At 41.2% G+C, this 21,259-nt stretch overlaps 1 protein-coding gene across 1 annotated transcript in view; it reads right to left on the bottom strand.

Moving 5' to 3' along the window:
• Positions 1-21,259, bottom strand: part of adgrb3 (adhesion G protein-coupled receptor B3) — a gene marked incomplete in the record, with an annotated part of 281,919 nt that overhangs the window by 247,510 nt on the left and 13,150 nt on the right. Inside the window, 1 exon segment of the mRNA XM_029697579.1 lies at positions 2,109-2,219. Within this exon segment, the coding sequence (XP_029553439.1) occupies positions 2,109-2,211 (103 nt within the window).

Below are 21,259 nucleotides of genomic sequence, written 5' to 3'. Positions count from 1 at the left end.
TTTTATTTTTTTGCCAGTTTATATTTTTCTTAAGAGTACTAGGGAAACGAGAGGGAAGAAAAACTCCCCTTTTCATTTTATTCAGAAGATCACAGCTTGTTGCATGGAGCTTGTTGCATGGAAGTAACATTCACAGTGCCAGTTTGCATTGGGTTCATAAAATACTATTTCTCCAAACAGCAGAATGTGACAAAAGGTCTGCTGGTGTGTCACACTCCTATTATGACATGTTTTAACTGTTGATACTGAATATTTAAATGTACACTAGTCAACTGTCTCTAGAACCAAACAGTTAGATTAAAAGGTTATTTCTAGAACCTAAAACGATTCTTCGGCTGTCCCCATATGAGAACCCTTTGAAGAACCCTTTTTGGTTCCAGGTAGAACCCTTTCAACAGAGGGTTTAACATGGAACTCAAAATGGCCCAACCTGGAACCAAAAAGGGTTATCCTATGGGGACAGCCAAATAACCCTTTTGGAAGCCTTCTTTCTAGGAGTGTATACAAAGTATACCAGTTTAATTCTCAGAGGTACAACTTCATACACTGGTTGTATATAAACACATGTGGAGTGAATTTTCTTATGTGTGTGCCGTTAGGTGGTAATTCCCAATAACAAAAGCATTGCCTTACTGACAGCGAATGTCAACAATGCATCAGTATGTCCTGGGTGAGGCCTTTCAATGCAAAAATATGATCATGTCACAAATCCAAAAGCCATGAAATGCTGAATAAATTGAATAAACGCTAACATTGGTTATGCTAACACCCTTGGCATTGAGCTAAGTAGGTAGGGTGAATAGAACAATCCAAGATAGCTTAGTTGTGTGTTAGAAAGCAAGAAGACAACATTCAAATATTTTGATTACAGTTTAAGATGTACGTGTGATGTTCAAATTCAACAAGGCTTTATTTGCATAAGAGATTTGGAAATTTCAGCTCTGAATACATTTATATGTAATTGAAATCTTATGAAGATTTCCCTCTGTATTGTGTCACTAAGCTGCAGTATAATAGGACTGATATAGATTGATTCAACCCAATAGGGATATACTGTAAACCCTATTATATATAATTGGTCTGATCAGAATTATAATAGACTTTGAAAGGTGGATCAATTGGTAAGATGAAGCAGTACAGGGAGAGTCAATTAGACAATCTAAGAATGGAAGAACTGAAGAGCAAAGTGATGGGGTCCATAAGAGACAAATAACACACTCCCACAGCGTGTTGGAATGGAAACATGCTGTTAGGATTTAGTAAACAACAAAGTGGATTTGCAAATTAAAATGAAAGTAAGGCAGGTGTGTTGATCAATGTCACAGATTTAAAAGTAACAACAAATGAGGTGAAATTGGGTTAAAAAAAATTAAAAGCCAAACAAACAATTAACGGAACCCAGAAACATGTATTTTTTATTTTAAAAAAAAACAAAATTAGAAAGAAAAGGGAAAGAAATAGAAAAAAAAGAATTGTCTTTATCGCAGTGCGTTTGGATTGAGCCTAGAAACCCTCTATGAGGAACTGGAGAAGCAATAAAGATGCCTTTCAATTCATTTCTATCCTCCTGCAATTTTAGAATGGATACAATCATCACTATATTTTTGTATATTCGACTGGTTTAAGTTAAGATTTTAGTTTATCTTACATTAAACAATAATTATCAAACCCATTTTTTATTCAGTATGTGTTTCACTCTTGCCGAAGGCAGTAGGAGTTGTCGATGAAGGACATTTTTCAAATGTTATTAAGCACACGTTTAAGGATATTATTAACTGTGACAGGGCGCAATTTTTCCTACCTTTAATATTTGAGAAACGAGTAATGCACTTGCCAACTCGCTGTGTAACAACAAATGAACAGAGACCCAGGGAGCCCAATTATAGTTGTTATTCTATGTAAATACTCAAAGGGAAAAGGAACATTTGTCTAGTGGGTTTTAATGTGAATAGCAACAGAAGAAGGAGGATGTGGTAAGAGGTTAAAAAAATACAGAAACATTATCACCTAAAAGATGCAGCACAAGAGAGAGCATGCAAGTGACTTAGATGAAATTAAGTTTATAGTTAACAAAATAAAAGGTGAAAGAAACATAACTATTGTATTACCAGTTTGTGCCATAAATTTAGCAGATTCAGCTTGCTCCTGCAGGGCCTTTGTGTCAAAGACTGATCTGGGCCGCTGACTTTTTACAGTATGTTCGCCGATCATTCCATATTCTAGAGACAGAATAGAGGTTCAATGAAAGCTAGGCTTTAACAGTAGGAATCTTCCAGAGACAAAAAATAAAACGTATTACAAACTGTTTTTCAAAGATAGATGCGTAGTAGAAAAAGTGCAGTACTGTACATGGCTAGAAACAAAGATCATACAAGAGTAAATATGTAGATATATATTTAACTTGTCATTTTTACTTTAAAGCATAAGAAGGAACAATGCATCGTATTTATAACGAACGTGGGTGAGTTGAGAGTAGTATTAATTGACTTTAAAAGCACAGCTTAAGACACATAGCATACATGCAAATATAATAAGCCCACATCGGTTTTAATAAGACACTATTACTTCCCATAGTCCCTCAAGCCCCACTCCCTCCCTCCCAATCCCTACCACCCCCAAACCACCCCCCAAGAAAAACCAAAAAGAAAATGAAAGTAAAAATGTGTAAGCTATCTGGAAGCCACAGAGGAGGGGGTCAGGGTCATGAACATAACATGATACTATTGATCCACAGTCTCTTTAACAGATTCCAGACATTTTGTTTTTGTAATTAGTTGAGCTCAGTAGAATATTTGTACATCCCAAATGGCACCCTATTCCCTACATAGTTCCCTATGGGCCCTGGTCAACAGTGGTGCACTATGTAGGGGATAGGGTGCCATTTTGGACAGCCTATGAGTCTGGGAAATCACTTTATAATAATTTAACATCATAAGTTCTATTAACTGACAAATGTATTCTGAGCTGTCTGATTATAATTGTTACTCCCTTTGTTGTTGTCCATTAATACATGGGTGATGCGACATGTTTGGCCGCATAGATTTTTAGTCCCGGTGAAGGGATGTAACAAATTTCGCAACAAATGTTATTTTTTATTCAAAAACTTGACTAGCATGCCAACGCAAAGATAGAGTATGTGTTTTCTTCAATCCGTTTGGAGTAGTATGCACTGCAGGTGATATGTGTTACACAACAGATACCTCACATAGCAGGTGTGTGTTAGTACTGTGGAGTAAACCATACATACAACATCGTCTGTGAGGATGTTTGGGGTCATATTGTCTGGAGTAGTGAGGATGTTTGGGGTCATATTGTCTGGAGTAGTGAGGATGTTTGGGGTCATATTGTCTGGAGTAGTGAGGATGTTTGGGGTCATATTGTCTGGAGTAGTGAGGATGTTTGGGGTCATATTGTCTGGAGTAGTGAGGATGTTTGGGTCATATTGTCTGGAGTAGTGAGGATGTTTAGGGTCATATTGTCTGGAGTGGTGAGGTTGTTTGGGTCATATTGTCTGGAGTAGTGAGGATGTTTGGGGTCATATTGTCTGGAGTGGTGAGGATGTTTGGGGTCATATTGTCTGGAATAGTGAGGATGTTTGGGGTCATATTGTCTGGAGTAGTGAGGATGTTTGGGTCATATTGTCTGGAGTAGTGAGGATGTTTGGGGTCATATTGTCTGGAGTGGTGAGGATGTTTGGGGTCATATTGTCTGGAGTAGTGAGGATGTTTGGGGTCATATTGTCTGGAGTGGTGAGGATGTTTGGGGTCATATTGTCTGCAGTCTCAGATCTGATGCTGTGTTTCTCCCAGTAGGTAATGTACTGTATGTGTGATGAGTATGGGTGAGCAGTGTCAAAGAGGAGAGAGGCACACTGACTAGAACTAAGTACCAGTACAACACAGCCATGCTTTTGATTCTAATCGGGAATCACAAAAGAACTAGCATTAATCCAAAACCAAGAACCACTGAGTATTGGGAAAACCAATATAAAGAACCCCTTTCAGACTACTAAGCCGAGCCAAGGTGAGCTGTACCGTGCTGGCCTGGTTACTCATCCTGGTTACTCATCCTGGTTACTCATACTGGTTACTCATCCTGCCATCACCATAGCTGATGGAACCGTGCTGGAAAGGACAATGTGAGGGGGAAATACCACAGTAAGGTTCAGGTAGGCACGATACTGTGAAAAGAGGATAGGTTTCCATATCTGGTTCACATTGCTGTTCTTATGAGGCAGCCATTAGTACACGTTGTACTGAAACCAGTCATTGGCAGAAGGTAACCTGGAGAGTTAATAACCAGGACGTGATTGTTATCACCATGATTCATGATCACCGCTATACACGAGGACATGTCACATACATAATGTATATGTTCCTGATCTCTCAATGCTGTCTGAAATGGTCTCTGACACATTTCTAAAGAACCAGGAAGGAACATTGATGGGGAATGTTGCCCTTGACTTGAACCAAGTGGGTGAAACAGCTTGATGTGGGTGTGTGTTTTCCCAGGCAGCTTGACTGCATCCTCCTGTTCCAACCTGTTTGATTCAATTTCAATAAACACATTATAAAGTATGACTAATCGTGGGTTGCTAAGGGTTTGCTGGACTACATCCATCATCTTTAAAGACAGCTAGAATATTAAGACACCTTGAGGTAACGTTCTAGACTTTAGAGGAACACATTCTTCCTCAACAGGTTACACTAAGGGACATTGTTAATACAATTAAATCAACGTTATTTCAGTAGCACTTCAGCATTACCTCATTTTTAGAACGGTGACTCGATTATATCATTCAATTCAATTCACTTGAAATAAACCCCAAAATAACCTAACACTTGGAGAAAATCCTCACAATAAACTCTTGACTTAGAGAAAAGTAGTTTGTAAAGAACTACTTTTAGCGTTCTTAAATTTCAAGTCCTTGATCTCTCTGTCTTTAGTACTTGTGTACAATGTCAATCAGGAACAAAACATGATGATGTATTTTTACTGTCACACATTTGTTTCTTGTGACGGCCTTTTGTGCTGGGACATTCTGTTAATATGATGACGAGTAGAGGAAACACCACTACACAAGCTGTGTGTGTGTGTGTGTGTGTGTGTGTGTGTGTGTGTGTGTGTGTGTGTGTGTGTGTGTGTGTGTGTGTGTGTGTGTGTGTGTGTGTGTGTGTGTGTGTGTGTGAGCTCCAATGCCTCGTCAAAACCACATCACATCAATGGTTTTCAAAGAGTCTGGGTACGATGGACTGAACCACATCTCAGGAGAAGGAGATGGTCCCCACACACAATGAACTGAGTTAACTCTGGTGATGAATGGTGATAGTCACTATCTAGATTAAAGTCTGACCAGACCAGGCCAGACACCTTGCTATCGGAACATTTTCCCAGATACTTGATGGGAATGGATCGACCTCTCTCTCTCTCTCTCTCTCTCTCTCTCTCTCTCTCTCTCCCTCTCTCTCTCTCTCTCTCTCTCTCTCTCTCTCTCTCTCTCTCTCTCCCCCCCCCGGTCTCTCTCTCCCCCTCCCCTCTCTCTCTCTCTCTCTCTCTCTCAGCGCCTTACTCAGACAATAACCCTATCCCGAAAAAGCAATGGACTGAGCCATCTTTTGCTCCCACAGCTTACAGATGATGATGTGTTGCTTGTAGATTTATACGGTGTTATATATTGTGAAAGGCTAGCAGTGCATCAATACAGTCCAGGTAGGTAGGGGAGAGCGAATGGAGCAGAGCAGAGCGGAGCACAAAGCAAAAACAGGGTACCATGGAAATGTGCTGCAGCATAAGCACAGTGAGGTAGAATTGAAGAGCAGGCGCAGTACAGTAGTCAAGGTCCAAGCTATTCAAAAGGCTATTCAAAAAAACATGACATCAATGCCTGTGCTTAAAGGGCTGGATCACACAAATTACAAATTACAATTTGACCTCATTTTATGGATAACTACCAAATAATCTGTGGACCTGCAGTATGGGGTTAGTGACCCAAAATATGGCTTAGTAGTGTATTTAACATTATCATTGTTGCATGGAAACGGATGGGAGTCGATGGATTTTTCTGTTAGCATTCTTCAGGTAGCTCACCTACATTGACTCACTTCAAACCGTGTTGTACAGCAACGTGCTGCCCTTTTAAGGTTGTATGTATTCACACCATTTTCAACAGTATCGCTAATAGCTAGGGGTCAAAGTACTTTGAAAAGAAGCAGGTTTGTTATTTACAGCAGTGGCATATACTGTACAATGGTAGAGAAGTCATTATACGCCTACATAGATTTCTAGTCCCAAAGTCAATAATGACTGAATAGCATGATGACATCTTAACATCCACTACAGAATACAATACATTCATGAGCCAAGAGCCAGCAAAAGACAAATATTGTCATGAACAAAAGAAAAACCCTCACACAGAGATGGTGATGGCTAGGAATGCTATTAGCTAAAATAATCCACTTAAATCTGTCTTCAATATTGCACAGCAGACCTGGGTTCAAGTACTATTTGAAAACATTTCAGACACTTCATCTCTGCTTGACTGAGTTGACTGAGTTGGCCTGGCTTAATGGACCAATGGAATAGTCCTAGAACTGCAAACCTCACCCACCTAGCCCCTGAAGGCAAAGGCAAATGCTGAAAGTATTTTGAAAGATTTCGAATAGTATTTCAACCCAGGTCTGCTGTACAATAAGTAATCCGTTACCTGATTTCACATGCAAATCCCTAGTAGCAACTGAAGGTTAACCTCAATGACACGAACAGACTTCCCAAATGGCAACCTATTCCCTATATAGTGCACTTCATTTGACAAGAGCCCATTGGTACACTAAATAGAGAAAAGGGTCCCATTTGGGACGCAACGGTCCTGAAGATGGTACAGCACAACATTACAGTTGTTACTGTCTGCGTCCATTAATAGTAGAGGTGAGAGGAGAGACGGAAGAAGTGCTGACCAGGGGAAATGTTTATGGTGAGTCTCAGTCAGGACAGTATCTTATAATGTAGATGTGACTGTGCTATGAACATACATCTGTATTGTATACAGGGAGATGATTGGGTGGCATTCAAGGACAACCCCTCACCTTTAATATCGCAGATAGGTTGTGGCTTCCATCAATTGTCTGCATCATTTCCAATCCCCCATATATTTTGGGAGGTAAATATACATATCATATATATATATATATATATATGGATATAGTATGTATAAGCAGGAAGTAGAAGCCTAAGTGTTGTTGTCCATTAGTTTACTCCAATTAGGGGAGGGGTGGTAAGGTTCAAATAAATAAAAATAAAATAATGAAGCAAAATATATTTAAAAAATATCTATTTAATATATTTAGCTTTATTTTTATTTATCTTCATTATTTTTATTTTTATTTAGTTGAACCCTACCACCCCTCCCCTAATTGAAGTAAACTAATGGACAACAACACTTAGGCTTCTACTTCCTGCTTATACATACTATATCCATTTTACAGACACAGTATATTTTACATTAGTTATCTTTTGTTTGTTTTTAGTCCCATCCTTCAGCTCCCCTCAACCCCTCCCATCTATCTCTGAACACCATCCAGTCCCATCCTTCAGCTCCACTCAACCCCTCCCATCTATCTCTGACCACCATCCAGTCCCATCCTTCAGCTCCACTCAACCCCTCCCATCTATCTCTGACCACCATCCAGTCCCATCCTTCAGCTCCCCTCAACCCCTCCCATCTATCTCTGAACACCATCCAGTCCCATCCTTCAGCTCCACTCAACCCCTCCCATCTATCTCTGAACACCATCCAGTCCCATCCTTCAGCTCCACTCAACCCCTCCCATCTATCTCTGACCACCATCCAGTCCCATCCTTCAGCTCCACTCAACCCCTCCCATCTATCTCTGAACACCATCCAGTCCCATCCTTCAGCTCCCCTCAACCCCTCCCATCTATCTCTGTACACCATCCAGTCCCATCCTTCAGCTCCCCTCAACCCCTCCCATCTATCTCTGTACACCATCCAGTTTGGATTTCTATTTGCCATATATTCTTCCACTGTGCTGTTTCACAAAAGTTCTGAACCTATGATCTAATGATTCTGTCTCTTCGCAGTAAAATCTGCAGAGCTGGGATGGGTGTATCCCCCATATATACAGTGTAACATTCTATTGGTTGCATGAACTTTGTATAAATTGAATTGAAAAATTGAATCCAGTGTCGTTTTGTGTATCAGTTCATAAACGACATGACATGGAATTGGTACATCAAAAATCTCTTCCCAACTATTTAACAATTTATATGGCACAGCTGTCAATTTTTAGGTACTTAAATGAAACTGATATACTTTTTTATTTATCACAATTTTCTTTAATCAATTTTGGTCTTTAATGCAGGGCCGGCAGACAAGTCCCTTACATTTTACCCCTTCCACTAGTTGGTTGTAATTTTGGGTAGAGCAGACATTTCCATATATTTGTGTTAGCTGCATGTGTGACATAACACCACCAGTCTTATTTATCATATCATTTACAAAGATTATACATTTTTATACATTCTCCAAAAAGATATATTTTTATAAATTAGTATATTTGAGTTTAACCATAATATTTGTTGTAATATTTTTTCTGTCTTTTCTGGTGGATTAAACTCAAATTCAAATAAATTCAAATCACATTTTATTGGTCACATACACATGGTTAGCAGATGTTAATGCGAGTTTAGCGAAATGCTGTGCTTCTAGTTCCGACCATGCAGTAATATCTAACAAGTAATCTAACAATTTCACAACAACTACCTTATACACACAAGTGTAAAGGAATGAATAAGAATATGTACATTATATCCAGTAGTTCTTCCTGGCTGTTTGTAATAAGACTTAAGATTTCCTGGGGTAACAGTGTAAGAAATAATACATAAAGAAACAATAGTGCATAGTTTCCTAAGAACGCGAAGCGAGGTGACCATCTCTGTCGGCACCATGTTGAAGACAACTTTCTATGGCTTCTTTTAAAAATAGCGATATTTTGGAGATTATTTCATTTTCAAATGACCGAAAGGGAGAGGTTGTAATCTGAATTAAGGGAAAAAGGCCATTCTTGAACATGGGGTGAGACATTCTTACTAAACTGCTAGAGAACCAGCTTGGATTTAAGTATAACTTTTGTATGACTGAAGGCTTTAGTGATAGGTCCAATGCTTTAATAAGGTCTGCTCTCTGAATTCATATTCATTACATAAATAGGCCTTTTAATTTTGTCTGGCTTGCTACTCCAAATAAAATGGAAAATGTTTTGCTTATATAATTTAAAAACAAGTCGCTAGGTATAGGCAAGGCCATAAGCAGATATGTAAACTTGAATATGACTAAAGAGTTAATCAGGGTGATTTTTCCACAGATAGACAGGTATTTTCCTTTCCATGGTAGCAAGATAGTACCTATTTTTGCTAACGTTCTATTCAAATGTATTGTAGTGAGATAATTTCTTTATTTCGAGATATGAATACTGAGTATGTCCACTTCACCGTCAGACCATTTTATTGGTAAAATTCAAATACGCAATATAGTACACTTATCATAATTTGGTTGTAATCCAGAGAGATTAGAAAACTATCGAGATCCTCTATGAGGCTGTGGAGGGATCCAAGTTGTGGATTTAAAAGAAAACCGTAATCATCAGTGTACAAGGACAAACCTACCTTACTATCAGCATTCAAGGACAACCCTACCTTACTATTAGTATTCATGGACAACCCTACCTTACTATTAGTATTCATGGACAACCCTACCTTACTATTAGTATTCATGGACAACCCTACCTTACTATTAGTATTCATGGACAACCCTACCTTACTATTAGTATTCATGGACAACCCTACCTTACTATTAGTATTCATGGACAACCCTACCTTACTATTAGTATTCATGGACAACCCTACCTTACTATTAGTATTCATGGACAACCCTACCTTACTATTAGTATTCAAGGACAAACCTACCTTACTATTAGTATTCATGGACAACCCTACCTTACTATTAGTATTCATGGACAAACCTACCTTACTATTAGTATTCATGGACAACCCTACCTTACTATTAGTATTCATGGACAACCCTACCTTACTATTAGTATTCATGGACAACCCTACCTTACTATTAGCATTCAAGGACAAACCTACCTTACTATTAGTATTCATGGACAAACCTACCTTACTATTAGTATTCAAGGACAAACCTACCTTCCTATCAGTATTCAAGGACAACCCTACCTTACTATTAGTATTCATGGACAACCCTACCTTACTATTAGTATTCAAGGACAACCCTACCTTACTATCAGTATTCAAGGACAAACCTACCTTACTATTAGTATTCATGGACAACCCTACCTTACTATTAGTATTCAAGGACATCCCTACCTTACTATTAGTATTCAAGGACATCCCTACCTTACTATCAGCATTCAAGGACATCCATGCCTTACTATTAGTATTCAAGGACAACCCTACCTTACTATCAGCATTCAAGGACATCCCTACCTTACTATCAGCATTCAAGGACATCCCTACCTTCCTATCAGCATTCAAGGACAAACCTGCCTTCCTATCAGCATTCAAGGACATCCCTACCTTCCTATCAGCATTCAAGGACAAACCTACCTTCCTATCAGCATTCAAGGACATCCCTACCTTACTATCAGCATTCAAGGACAAACCTACCTTCCTATCAGCATTCAAGGACAAACCTGCCCTCCTAACAGCATTCAAGGACAAACCTACCTTCCTATCAGCATTCAAGGACATCCCTACCTTACTATCAGCATTCAAGGACAAACCTACCTTCCTATCAGCATTCAAGGACAAACCTGCCCTCCTAACAGCATTCAAGGACATCCCTACCTTACTATCAGCATTCAAGGACAAACCTACCTTCCTATCAGCATTCAAGAACAACCCTACCTTCCTATCAGCATTACTTTGGGTGCCTAACATGCAACAAAGTCAAATGTTTAGCTATCTTTGGTTTAGGTTCAAAGTTATTCAAAGGTTAAATATGTTTTGTTTTTGGTATCTGCTAGATTGGGGGCCATTTTATGTGACATCCTTTTACATGATTTTGAGGAATAAATGATGAGTTCATGGCCTGTAATTTGGGACTATACCAATGATTATGGCATCATTATAGATGACTGATTGCATGGTCACAGATAAAACCATGATTACAGCATACAAAATCATTGAACGTTGATAACGATGTTGTGGTGATATTGAAATTTGTTCATTTGGTTTAGGGGCTAGATGTCAATATGGGATTGGCCATGATCAGTCTCTTTCAGATAACAGTGGTAATATTTAGGAGAGGCACATATTCATCAACACATTAATATAATGTATAGTAAATGCCATTTAGAAGACACTTTTATCCAAAGAGACTGGGTGGTCGCAGGAATCTAACCCACTATCTGGGAATTGCAAGTACCCTTTACTCTAAAAACTGAGATTTTAATTTGTTTTATTTATTTATCATAAAGCTCAGTGGAAATAGCTGAACAGGAAGCTCAGTGGAGATGGCTGAACAGGAAGCTCAGTGGACATGGCTGAACAGGAAGCTCAGTGGAGATGGCTGAACAGGAAGCTCAGTGGAGATGGCTGAACAGGAAGCTCAGTGGACATAGCTGAACAGGAAGCTCAGTGTAGATGGCTGAACAGGAAGCTCAGTGGACATGGCTGAACAGGATGCTCAGTGGACATAGCTGAACAGGAAGCTCAGTGTAGATGGCTGAACAGGAAGCTCAGTGGACATAGCTGAACAGGAAGCTCAGTGGACATGGCTGAACAGGAAGCTCAGTGGACATAGCTGAACAGGAAGCTCAGTGGACATGGCTGAACAGGAAGCTCAGTGGACATAGCTGAACAGGAAGCTCAGTGGAGATGGCTGAACAGGAAGCTCAGTGGACATGGCTGAACAGGATGCTCAGTGGACATAGCTGAACAGGAAGCTCAGTGGAGATGGCTGAACAGGAAGCTCAGTGGACATGCCTGAACAGGAAGCTCTGTGGACATGCCTGAACAGGAAGCTCTGTGGACATGACTGAACAGGAAGCTCAGTGGACATGGCTGATGTTTAGGTCACTGTCCTCACCACTTATATACCCATATGGTCCTTGTATTGTTTAATGGCCTATGAATTACGATCGTGACAGGGTCGATAACAACTGGGAGATTCCCTTGTTCCCCAACGTCCCTCATAGAGAACCAGACAAAAATATTTTCTCTGTAATCCCATTCATCATGTGACCAGGGAGGTAGTGGTAAAAAACAGATGGTTGAATCCTGAGCATCATGGGTACATAAGAGGGTAATTCAAAGAACAGGTGGGTTAACACGATTCCCAAAATGAAATAGATCAGTAAACTGAACGGAGTTATACCTTATACCCACTACTTCCACACAAATACAACACGGGTCTAGACTGCACCGCTCCTGCACTCTATACAAGTCTTCTTCTTTTATTGTCTATAGCTAGCTACTGCTCTCATGTTTGACTCTTCTGTCCCAACAGCTGTTTCCCATCACTTAGCTACAGTATCTCTGTCCCAACAGCTGTTTCCATGACTTAGCTACAGTATCTCTGTCCCAACAGCAGTTTCCCATCACTTAGCTACAGTATCTCTGTCCCAACAGCTGTTTCCATCACTTAGCTACAGTATCTCTGTCACAACAGCAGTTTCCATCACTTAGCTACAGTATCTCTGTCCCAACAGCAGTTTCCCGTCACTTAGCTACAGTATCTCTGTCCCAACAGCAGTTTACCATCACTTAGCTACAGTATCTCTGTCCCAACAGCAGTTTACCATCACTTAGATACAGTATCTCTGTCACAACAGCAGTTTACCATCACTTAGCTACAGTATCTCTGTCCCAACAGCAGTTTCCCATCACTTAGCTACAGTATCTCTGTCACAACAGCTGTTTCCCATCACTTAGCTACAGTATCTCTGTCACAACAGCAGTTTCCCATCACTTAGCTACAGTAGCTCTGCACTCCATTCCCCGACTGGGACGTATGGTTTAGTCTTTTCTGTTTTTTATTTAATTTATGCTGTGATTCTGTTGGGCAGAAGCTTTAACCTCTTACATCTAGGGGGCAGTAATTTCACGGCTGGATAAAAAACGTACCCGATTTAATCTGATTATTAGTCCTGCCCAGAAACTGGAATATGCATATAATTATTAGCTTTGGAGAGAAAACACTCCAAAGTTTCTGAAACTGTTTGAATGGTGTCTGTGAGTATAACAGAACTCCTATGGCAGGCAAAAACCTGAGATGCTTCTGTTCAGGAAGTACCCTGTCTGAACATTTCTTGCCCTTCTTGATTATCTCTATCGTTTACAAAGGATCTCTGCTCTTACGTGACACTTCTCACGTCAACAATGGAGTCTCACAGCCCGGGAAAAACAGGAATGATGTAATTCAAAGCCCTGGCTGAAGCACACGAGAGCAAAAGCTGAGTGGTCAGTCAATGGACTAAGCCTTAGGCGCGTGACACGCCCCGCCCCCGGCTTTCGGTTTTTTCCTCAGTTTACAGACAGGCAGATTCCCGGTCGGAATATTATCGCTTCTCTACGAGATAAATTGCATAAATATTGGTTTTAAACAGCGGTTGACATGCTTCGAAGTACGGTAATGGAATATTTAGAAATTTTTTGTCATATTTTGCGTCATGCTCGTGGCCGAGATTTAGCGTTGGGATAGTGTCTAGAACGCACGAACAAAACGTCGCTGTTTGGATATAACGATGGATTATTTGGGACCAAACCTACATTTGTTATTGAAGTAGAAGTCCTGGCAGTGTATTCTGATGAAGAACAAGCAAGGTAAGAACATTTTTCTTATAGGAAATGTGATTTTGGTGAAGGCTAAACTTGCAGGGTGTCTAAATAGCTAGCCCTGTAACGCCGGGCTATGTACTTACATTATTGCAAAATGTGCTTCATCCGAAAAGCTATTTTAAAATCGGACATATCGAGTGCATAGAGGAGTTCTGTATCTATAATTCTTAAAATAATTGTTATGCTTTTTGTGAACGTTTATCGTGAGTAATTTAGTAAAATCACCGGAAGTGTTCGGTGGGAATGCTAGTTCTGAACGTCACATGCTAATGTAAAAAGCTGGTTTTTGATATAAATATGAACTTGATTGAACAGACATGCATGTATTGTATAACACAATGTCCTAGGTGTGTCATCTGATGAAGATCATCAAAGGTTAGTGCTGCATTTAGATATGGTTTGGGTTTATGTGACATGATATGCTAGCTTGAAAAATGGCTGTGTGATTATTCCTGGCTGGGTACTCTGCTGACATAATCTAATGTTTTGCTTTCGCTGTAAAGCCTTTTTGAAATCGGACAGTTTGGTTAGATAAAGGAGAGTCTTGTCTTTAAATAGCTGTAACATAGTCATATGTTTGAAAAGTGTAAGTTTTCGGATTTAGAGGAGTTTGAATTTCGCGCCCCGCCCATCATTGGATATTGGAGCAGACGTTCCGCTAGCGGAACGTGTAGATGTAAGAGGTTTTAAGGTAGGAGGGCCACTTCTTCATGCTGTCCGCCCCCATCCCTGGCTGTGGGCAATCACTTTCCATTCAGTCTGACTGCCTGCCTACCCTGCAGAATAGAATGGATGTGGAAGAGAGAGAGAGAGAAGGATGGAGCCAGATAGCAGAGAGACAGACGTTACCATCAGTGACACTCATCTTGATACACAAGTCACATCTGTGTGTGGGTGTGTCTGTGTGTGGGTGTGTGTGTGTGTGTGTGTGTGTGTGTGTGTGTGTGTGTGTGTGTGTGTGTGTGTGTGTTGGTGTGTGTGTGTCTGTGTCTGTGTTTGTGTCTGTGTGATAAGTGTGTTTGTTTGTTCGTGTGTGTGTCTGTGTGTGTGTTTCTGTGAGTGTGTTTGGGGAGGGGGGATGTGTGTCTGTGTGATAAATGTCTGTGTGTGTGTGTGTGTGTGTGTGTTTGTGTGTTCGTCTGTGTGTCTGTGTGTGTGTGTGATATGTAAGTGTGCGTGTGTGTGTGGGGGGGGGGGGGGGGGGATCTACCTACATCTAATATATGTGCTAGTGATTTTTGTCTAAAACACTGTGTTCCATTCAAACATTTGACCAACTCAGCACTGTACAACACAACAACATCATCACACATAACAAATCAACTGTTTACAAGGAAGAATCAAATCACTGATGAATTGATTCATTGACTGTTGATCTACAGTCTATACCCATCACATTCTCACTTACACAATGGCCAGATGTCAAGATGGCTGATCACAGGTAGTGAGTAACAAGATGGCTGATCACAGGTAGTGAGTATCAAGATGGCTGATCACAGGTAGTGAGTAACAAGATGGCTGATCACAGGTAGTGAGTATCCAGATGGCTGATCACAGGTAGTGAGTATCCAGATCGCTGATCACAGGTAGTGAGTAACAAGATGGCTGATCACAGGTAGTGAGTATCCAGATGGCTGATCACAGGTAGTGAGTAACAAGATGTCTGATCACAGGTAGTGAGTATCCAGATGGCTGATCACAGGTAGTGAGTAACAAGATGGCTGATCACAGGTAGTGAGTATCCAGATGGCTGATCACAGTTAGTGAGTATGCATATGGCTGATCACAGGTAATGAGTATCCAGATGGCTGATCACAGGTAGTGAGTGACAAGATTGCTGATCACAGGTAGTGAGTATCCAGATGGCTGATCACAGTTAGTGAGTATCCATATGGCTGATCACAGGTAATGAGTATCCAGATGGCTGATCACAGGTAGTGAGTATCAAGATGGCTGATCACAGGTAGTGAGTATCCAGATGGCTGATCACAGGTAGTGAGTAACAAGATGTCTGATCACAGGTAGTGAGTAACAAGATGGTTGATCACAGTTAGTGAGTATCCATATGGCTGATCACAGGTAATGAGTATCCAGATGGCTGATCACAGGTAGTGAGTGACAAGATCGCTGATCACAGGTAGTGAGTAACAAGATGGCTGATCACAGGTAGTGAGTAACAAGATGGCTGATCACAGGTAGTGAGTAACAAGATGTCTGATCACAGGTAGTGAGTAACAAGATGGCTGGTCACAGGTAGTGAGTAACAAGATGGCTGATCACATGTAGTGAGTATCAAGATGGCTGATCACAGGTAGTGAGTATCAAGATGGCTGATCACAGGTAATGAGTAACAAGATGGCTGATCACATGTAGTGAGTAACAAGATGGCTGATCACATGAAGTGAGTAACAAGATGGCTGATCACATGTAGTGAGTATCCAGATGACTGATCACTGGTAGTGAGTAACAAGATGGCTCATCACAGCTAGTGAGTAACAATATGGCTGATCACAGGTAGTGAGTATCCAGATGGCTGATCACAGGTAATGAGTAACAAGATGGCTGATCACAGCTAGTGAGTAACAAGATGGCTCATCACAGGTAGTGAGTAACAATATGGCTGATCACAGGTAGTGAGTATCCAGATGGCTGATCACAGGTAATGAGTAACAAGATGGCTGATCACAGGTACTGAGTAACAAGATGGCTGATCACAGGTAGTGAGTATCCAGATGGCTGATCACAGGTAGTGAGTAACAAGATGGCTGATCACAGGTAGTGAGTAACAAGATGGCTGATCACAAGGTAGTGAGTATCCAGATGGCTGATCACAGGTAGTGAGTAACAAGATGGCTGATCACATGTAGTGAGTATCCAGATGGCTGATCACAGGTAGTGAGTAACAAGATGGCTGATCACAGGTAGTGAGTAACAATATGGCTGATCACAGGTAGTGAGTATCCAGATGGCTGATCACAGGTAATGAGTAACAAGATGGCTGATCACAGGTAGTGAGTAACAAGATGGCTGATCACAGGTAATGAGTATCTGGGACAAAATGAGTCCCAGCGTCTAGAAACGTTGTCATGTCTTTATGACTGTGATCCACTGACTGCAACCAGGACTAGGTATTAACACTAAGCCTATGATCTCCTGAGCCCCAGAGAGACCTCCCCTCTATGTGAGAGACATTTCATTTACAAGTCCACCTTCAACAGTGTGTGTGTGTGTGTGGACGTGTTCCATGTGTAATTTTACTGAGAGGCAGTCAAAGCCTGGCCTCTTAGCCGATGAGGCGGATGACGGATGTGTCTAACCTTGCATGAAATGAGCCTTTACTCAGAGGAGGGCCTTATGAGCAGCTTCCATCAGGGTCTGCTCCTCCCTCTGTTCCTCTCCTCCGCTCCTCTCATCTCTTCTCCTCTGTTCCTCTTTTCCCTTCTGTTGCCTAGCCCCAGCACTGCCCCTGCTGGACTGACTGTCTCTCCTCTTCCCACTCCTCCATTCTCCTCTCTATTTACCTCCTCTCCTCTCTTCTCCTCCATTCCCTTCCCTGACCCAGCTCCATCCCCATGACTGTCTGGCTGACTCCTCTCCTCTCGTCTCCTCTCTCCTCTCCTCTCCTCCCCCTCCTCATCTCCCCTTATATCCTCCTCTCCTCTCTTCTCCTCCATTCCCTTCCCTGGCCCAGCTCCATCCTCATGCCTGGCTGGCTGACTGACTGTCTGTAAGGCTGTCACAAATTCAGCTCTTAATGAGAACTATTAATTACTGCTGCAGTTTGAAGAGTAGGAGCTCCCGGAATAGAGGATGGAGGATAGACGGAGGAATAAGCTACAGGGCTCCAAATGAAAAGGGAGTGATAGGGATACCTCTTCCTCCTCAGTCAGTCTGTCAGTCTGTCTGTCAGCCTGTCAGTCTTAACACTGGAAGCACCAGTTCTCAGCAGACATAACTACTGAGGGAGAGTCTACTGAAAAGTGGGTCATCAAGTCAAGTTTATAGGAGATTGTTGATTTACAACTGGTTTCACAGACCCTTACAGACACCTCCAGAACTATTTCAAACCATGTCTATGAAAACAAGACTGAACCTCCTGATTACACTAAATGAAATTCCATCTGAGAACAGGCATGTTGGTTCTTTATAGTTGTGTTTCTGGTAAAGAGTGAGGATTCGATACCTTTTGGAGAACTGAGTGGCGATGGTCTTACGTGTACCTGTACCGTAAGAAATAACCTGTTTTATGGTCCAGCGACTTATACATATTGTAAAATTTGATTCCCCGATCTTGGCTACAGCCAGATGACTTCAGAGTAGGTTTTCATATCACACACCTCCACACACACCCACGGTCAGCAGAGTCCTGTCCCCTATGTGTCTGTAACTGATAACATCCCCACCCTGTAGGCCTGCTGTAGCTAGAGAATCAACACCAACATCTATAAAGCTGTGGTCCAACTCCACTAATCTACATAGCCATTACAGGAACCCTCTTCCATGGGCAGTACCATATGCTTGGGCCTATCTAAAAAAAGCTAAATTAGTCCATCATTAACAAAATGAGGGGGTTGCACGGAATCAGACAATTGACCAGTGATCCCCTGAGATGCATAATTATCCATCATATTACTCATGACCATCTGTTAATTTCCTGTCAGCTGACTCCCCTAATGTAATGACTCAAAGGATGCTTCCCACATGGCACCCTATTCCCTATTAAGTGCACTTAATTATTTCAAAAGTAGCACTTATTTACTTCAAGGGAATAGGGTGCCATTTGGGATGCAAACAAATCCAAGACCAATCAGAAAGGGGGTGCAACAACTGCATCTTGGGTAAAGAACAGTACCGTGTAAATATGGGGAACCTAGTATAATAAGAGTGTTAAGATAAACAAATAAAGAAATATAATACTGTTACAATGGATGTGAACTACTGGACTAAGTACTTATGTACATGTCTGTGTCTGTTATCACCATTATAGTTAACAAATGTTCACCAAAAACTCGATGTATAATAATGGTCCATTTCTGAGGAGAGATAAAAATCTATCGCAGACTGAAGCTATTACTGCATCTACAGTATGTAATTGAAGCTGAGAGAGGCTCTAAACAGTAGTTGAAGCTGAGAGAGGTTCTGAACAGTAGTTGAAGCTGAGAGAGGCTCTAAATTGTAGTTGAAGCTGAGGGAGGCTCTAAACAGTAGTTGAAGCTGAGAGAGGTTCTGAACAGTAGAGGGAGGTTCTAAACAGTAGTTGAAGCTGAGAGAGGTTCTAAACAGTAGTTGAAGCTGAGAGAGGTTCTAAACAGTAGTTGAAGCTGAGAGAGGCTCTGAACAGTAGTTGAAGCTGAGAGAGGTTCTAAACAGTAGTTGAAGCTGAGAGGTTCTGAACAGTAGAGGGAGGTTCTAAACAGTAGTTGAAGCTGAGAGAGGTTCTAAACAGTAGTTGAAGCTGAGAGAGGCTCTGAACAGTAGTTGAAGCTGAGAGAGGTTCTAAACAGTAGTTGAAGCTGAGAGGTTCTGAACAGTAGTTGAAGCTGAGAGAGGTTCTAAACAGTAGTTGAAGCTGAGAGAGGTTCTAAACAGTAGTTGAAGCTGAGAGAGGTTCTGAACAGTAGTTGAAGCTGAGAGAGGTTCTGAACAGTAGTTGAAGCTGAGAGAGGTTCTAAACAGTAGTTGAAGCTGAGAGAGGTTCTAAACAGTAGTTGAAGCTGAGAGAGGCTCTAAACAGTAGTTGAAGCTGAGAGAGGCTCTAAACAGTAGTTGAAGCTGAGAGAGGCTCTAAACAGTAGTTGAAGCTGAGAGAAGCTCTAAACAGTAGTTGAAGCTGAGAGAGGTTCTAAACAGTAGTTGAAGCTGAGAGAGGTTCTGAACAGTAGAGGGAGGTTCTAAACAGTAGTTGAAGCTGAGAGAGGTTCTGAACAGTAGTTGAAGCTGAGAGAGGTTCTAAACAGTAGTTGAAGCTGAGAGAGGTTCTGAACAGTAGTTGAAGCTGAGAGAGGTTCTGAACAGTAGTTGAAGCTGAGAGAGGTTCTAAACAGTAGTTGAAGCTGAGAGAGGCTCTAAACAGTAGATGGAGGTTCTAAACAGTAGTTGAAGCTGAGAGAGGTTCTAAACAGTAGTTGAAGCTGAGAGAGGTTCTGAACAGTAGTAGAAGCTGAGAGAGGTTCTGAACAGTAGTTGAAGCTGAGAGAGGTTCTAAACAGTAGTTGAAGCTGAGAGAGGTTCTGAACAGTAGTAGAAGCTGAGAGAGGTTCTAAACAGTAGATGGAGGTTCTAAACAGTAGTTGAAGCTGAGAGAGGTTATAAACAGTAGTTGAAGCTGAGAGAGGTTCTGAACAGTAGTAGAAGCTGAGAGAGGTTCTAAACAGTAGATGGAGGTTCTAAACAGTAGTTGAAGCTGAGAGAGGTTATAAACAGTAGTTGAAGCTGAGAGAGGTTCTGAACAGTAGTAGAAGCTGAGAGAGGTTCTAAACAGTAGATGGAGGTTCTAAACAGTAGTTGAAGCTGAGAGAGGTTATAAACAGTAGTTGAAGCTGAGAGAGGTTCTGAACAGTAGTAGAAGCTGAGAGAGGTTCTGAACAGTAGATGGAGGTTCTAAACAGTAGTTGGAGCTGAGAGAGGTTATAAACAGTAGTTGAAGCTGAGAGAGGCTCTGAACAGTAGTTGAAGCTGAGAGAGGTTCTGAACAGTAGAGGGAGGTTCTAAACAGTAGATGAAGCAGAGATAGGTTCTGAACAGTAGTTGAAGCTGAGAGAGGTTCTGAACAGTAGTTGAAGCTGAGAGAGGTTCTGAACAGTAGTTGAAGCTGAGAGAGGTTCTGAACAGTAGTTGAAGCTGAGAGAGGTTCTGAACAGTAGTTGAAGCTGAGAGAGGTTCTAAACAGTAGTTGAAGCTGAGAGAGGCTCTAAACAGTAGTTGAAGCTGAGAGAGGTTCTAAACAGTAGTTGAAGCTGAGAGAGGCTCTAAACAGTAATTGAAGCTGAGAGAGGTTCTGAACAGTAGTTGAAGCTGAGAGAGGTTCTAAACAGTAGTTGAAGCTGAGAGAGGTTCTGAACAGTAGAGGGAGGTTCTAAACAGTAGTTGAAGCTGAGAGAGGCTCTAAACAGTAGTTGAAGCTGAGAGAGGCTCTAAACAGTAGTTGAAGCTGAGAGAGGCTCTAAACAGTAGTTGAAGCTGAGAGAAGCTCTAAACAGTAGTTGAAGCTGAGAGAGGTTCTGAACAGTAGAGGGAGGTTCTAAACAGTAGTTGAAGCTGAGAGAGGTTCTGAACAGTAGTTGAAGCTGAGAGAGGTTCTAAACAGTAGTTGAAGCTGAGAGAGGCTCTGAACAGTAGTTGAAGCTGAGAGAGGTTCTGAACAGTAGAGGGAGGTTCTAAACAG

Source organism: Salmo trutta, chromosome 18 (genome assembly GCF_901001165.1).
Source record: "Salmo trutta chromosome 18, fSalTru1.1, whole genome shotgun sequence".
In the NCBI taxonomy this organism is placed as follows: domain Eukaryota; kingdom Metazoa; phylum Chordata; class Actinopteri; order Salmoniformes; family Salmonidae; genus Salmo; species Salmo trutta.
This window is presented reverse-complemented; position numbering and strand designations above follow the sequence as displayed.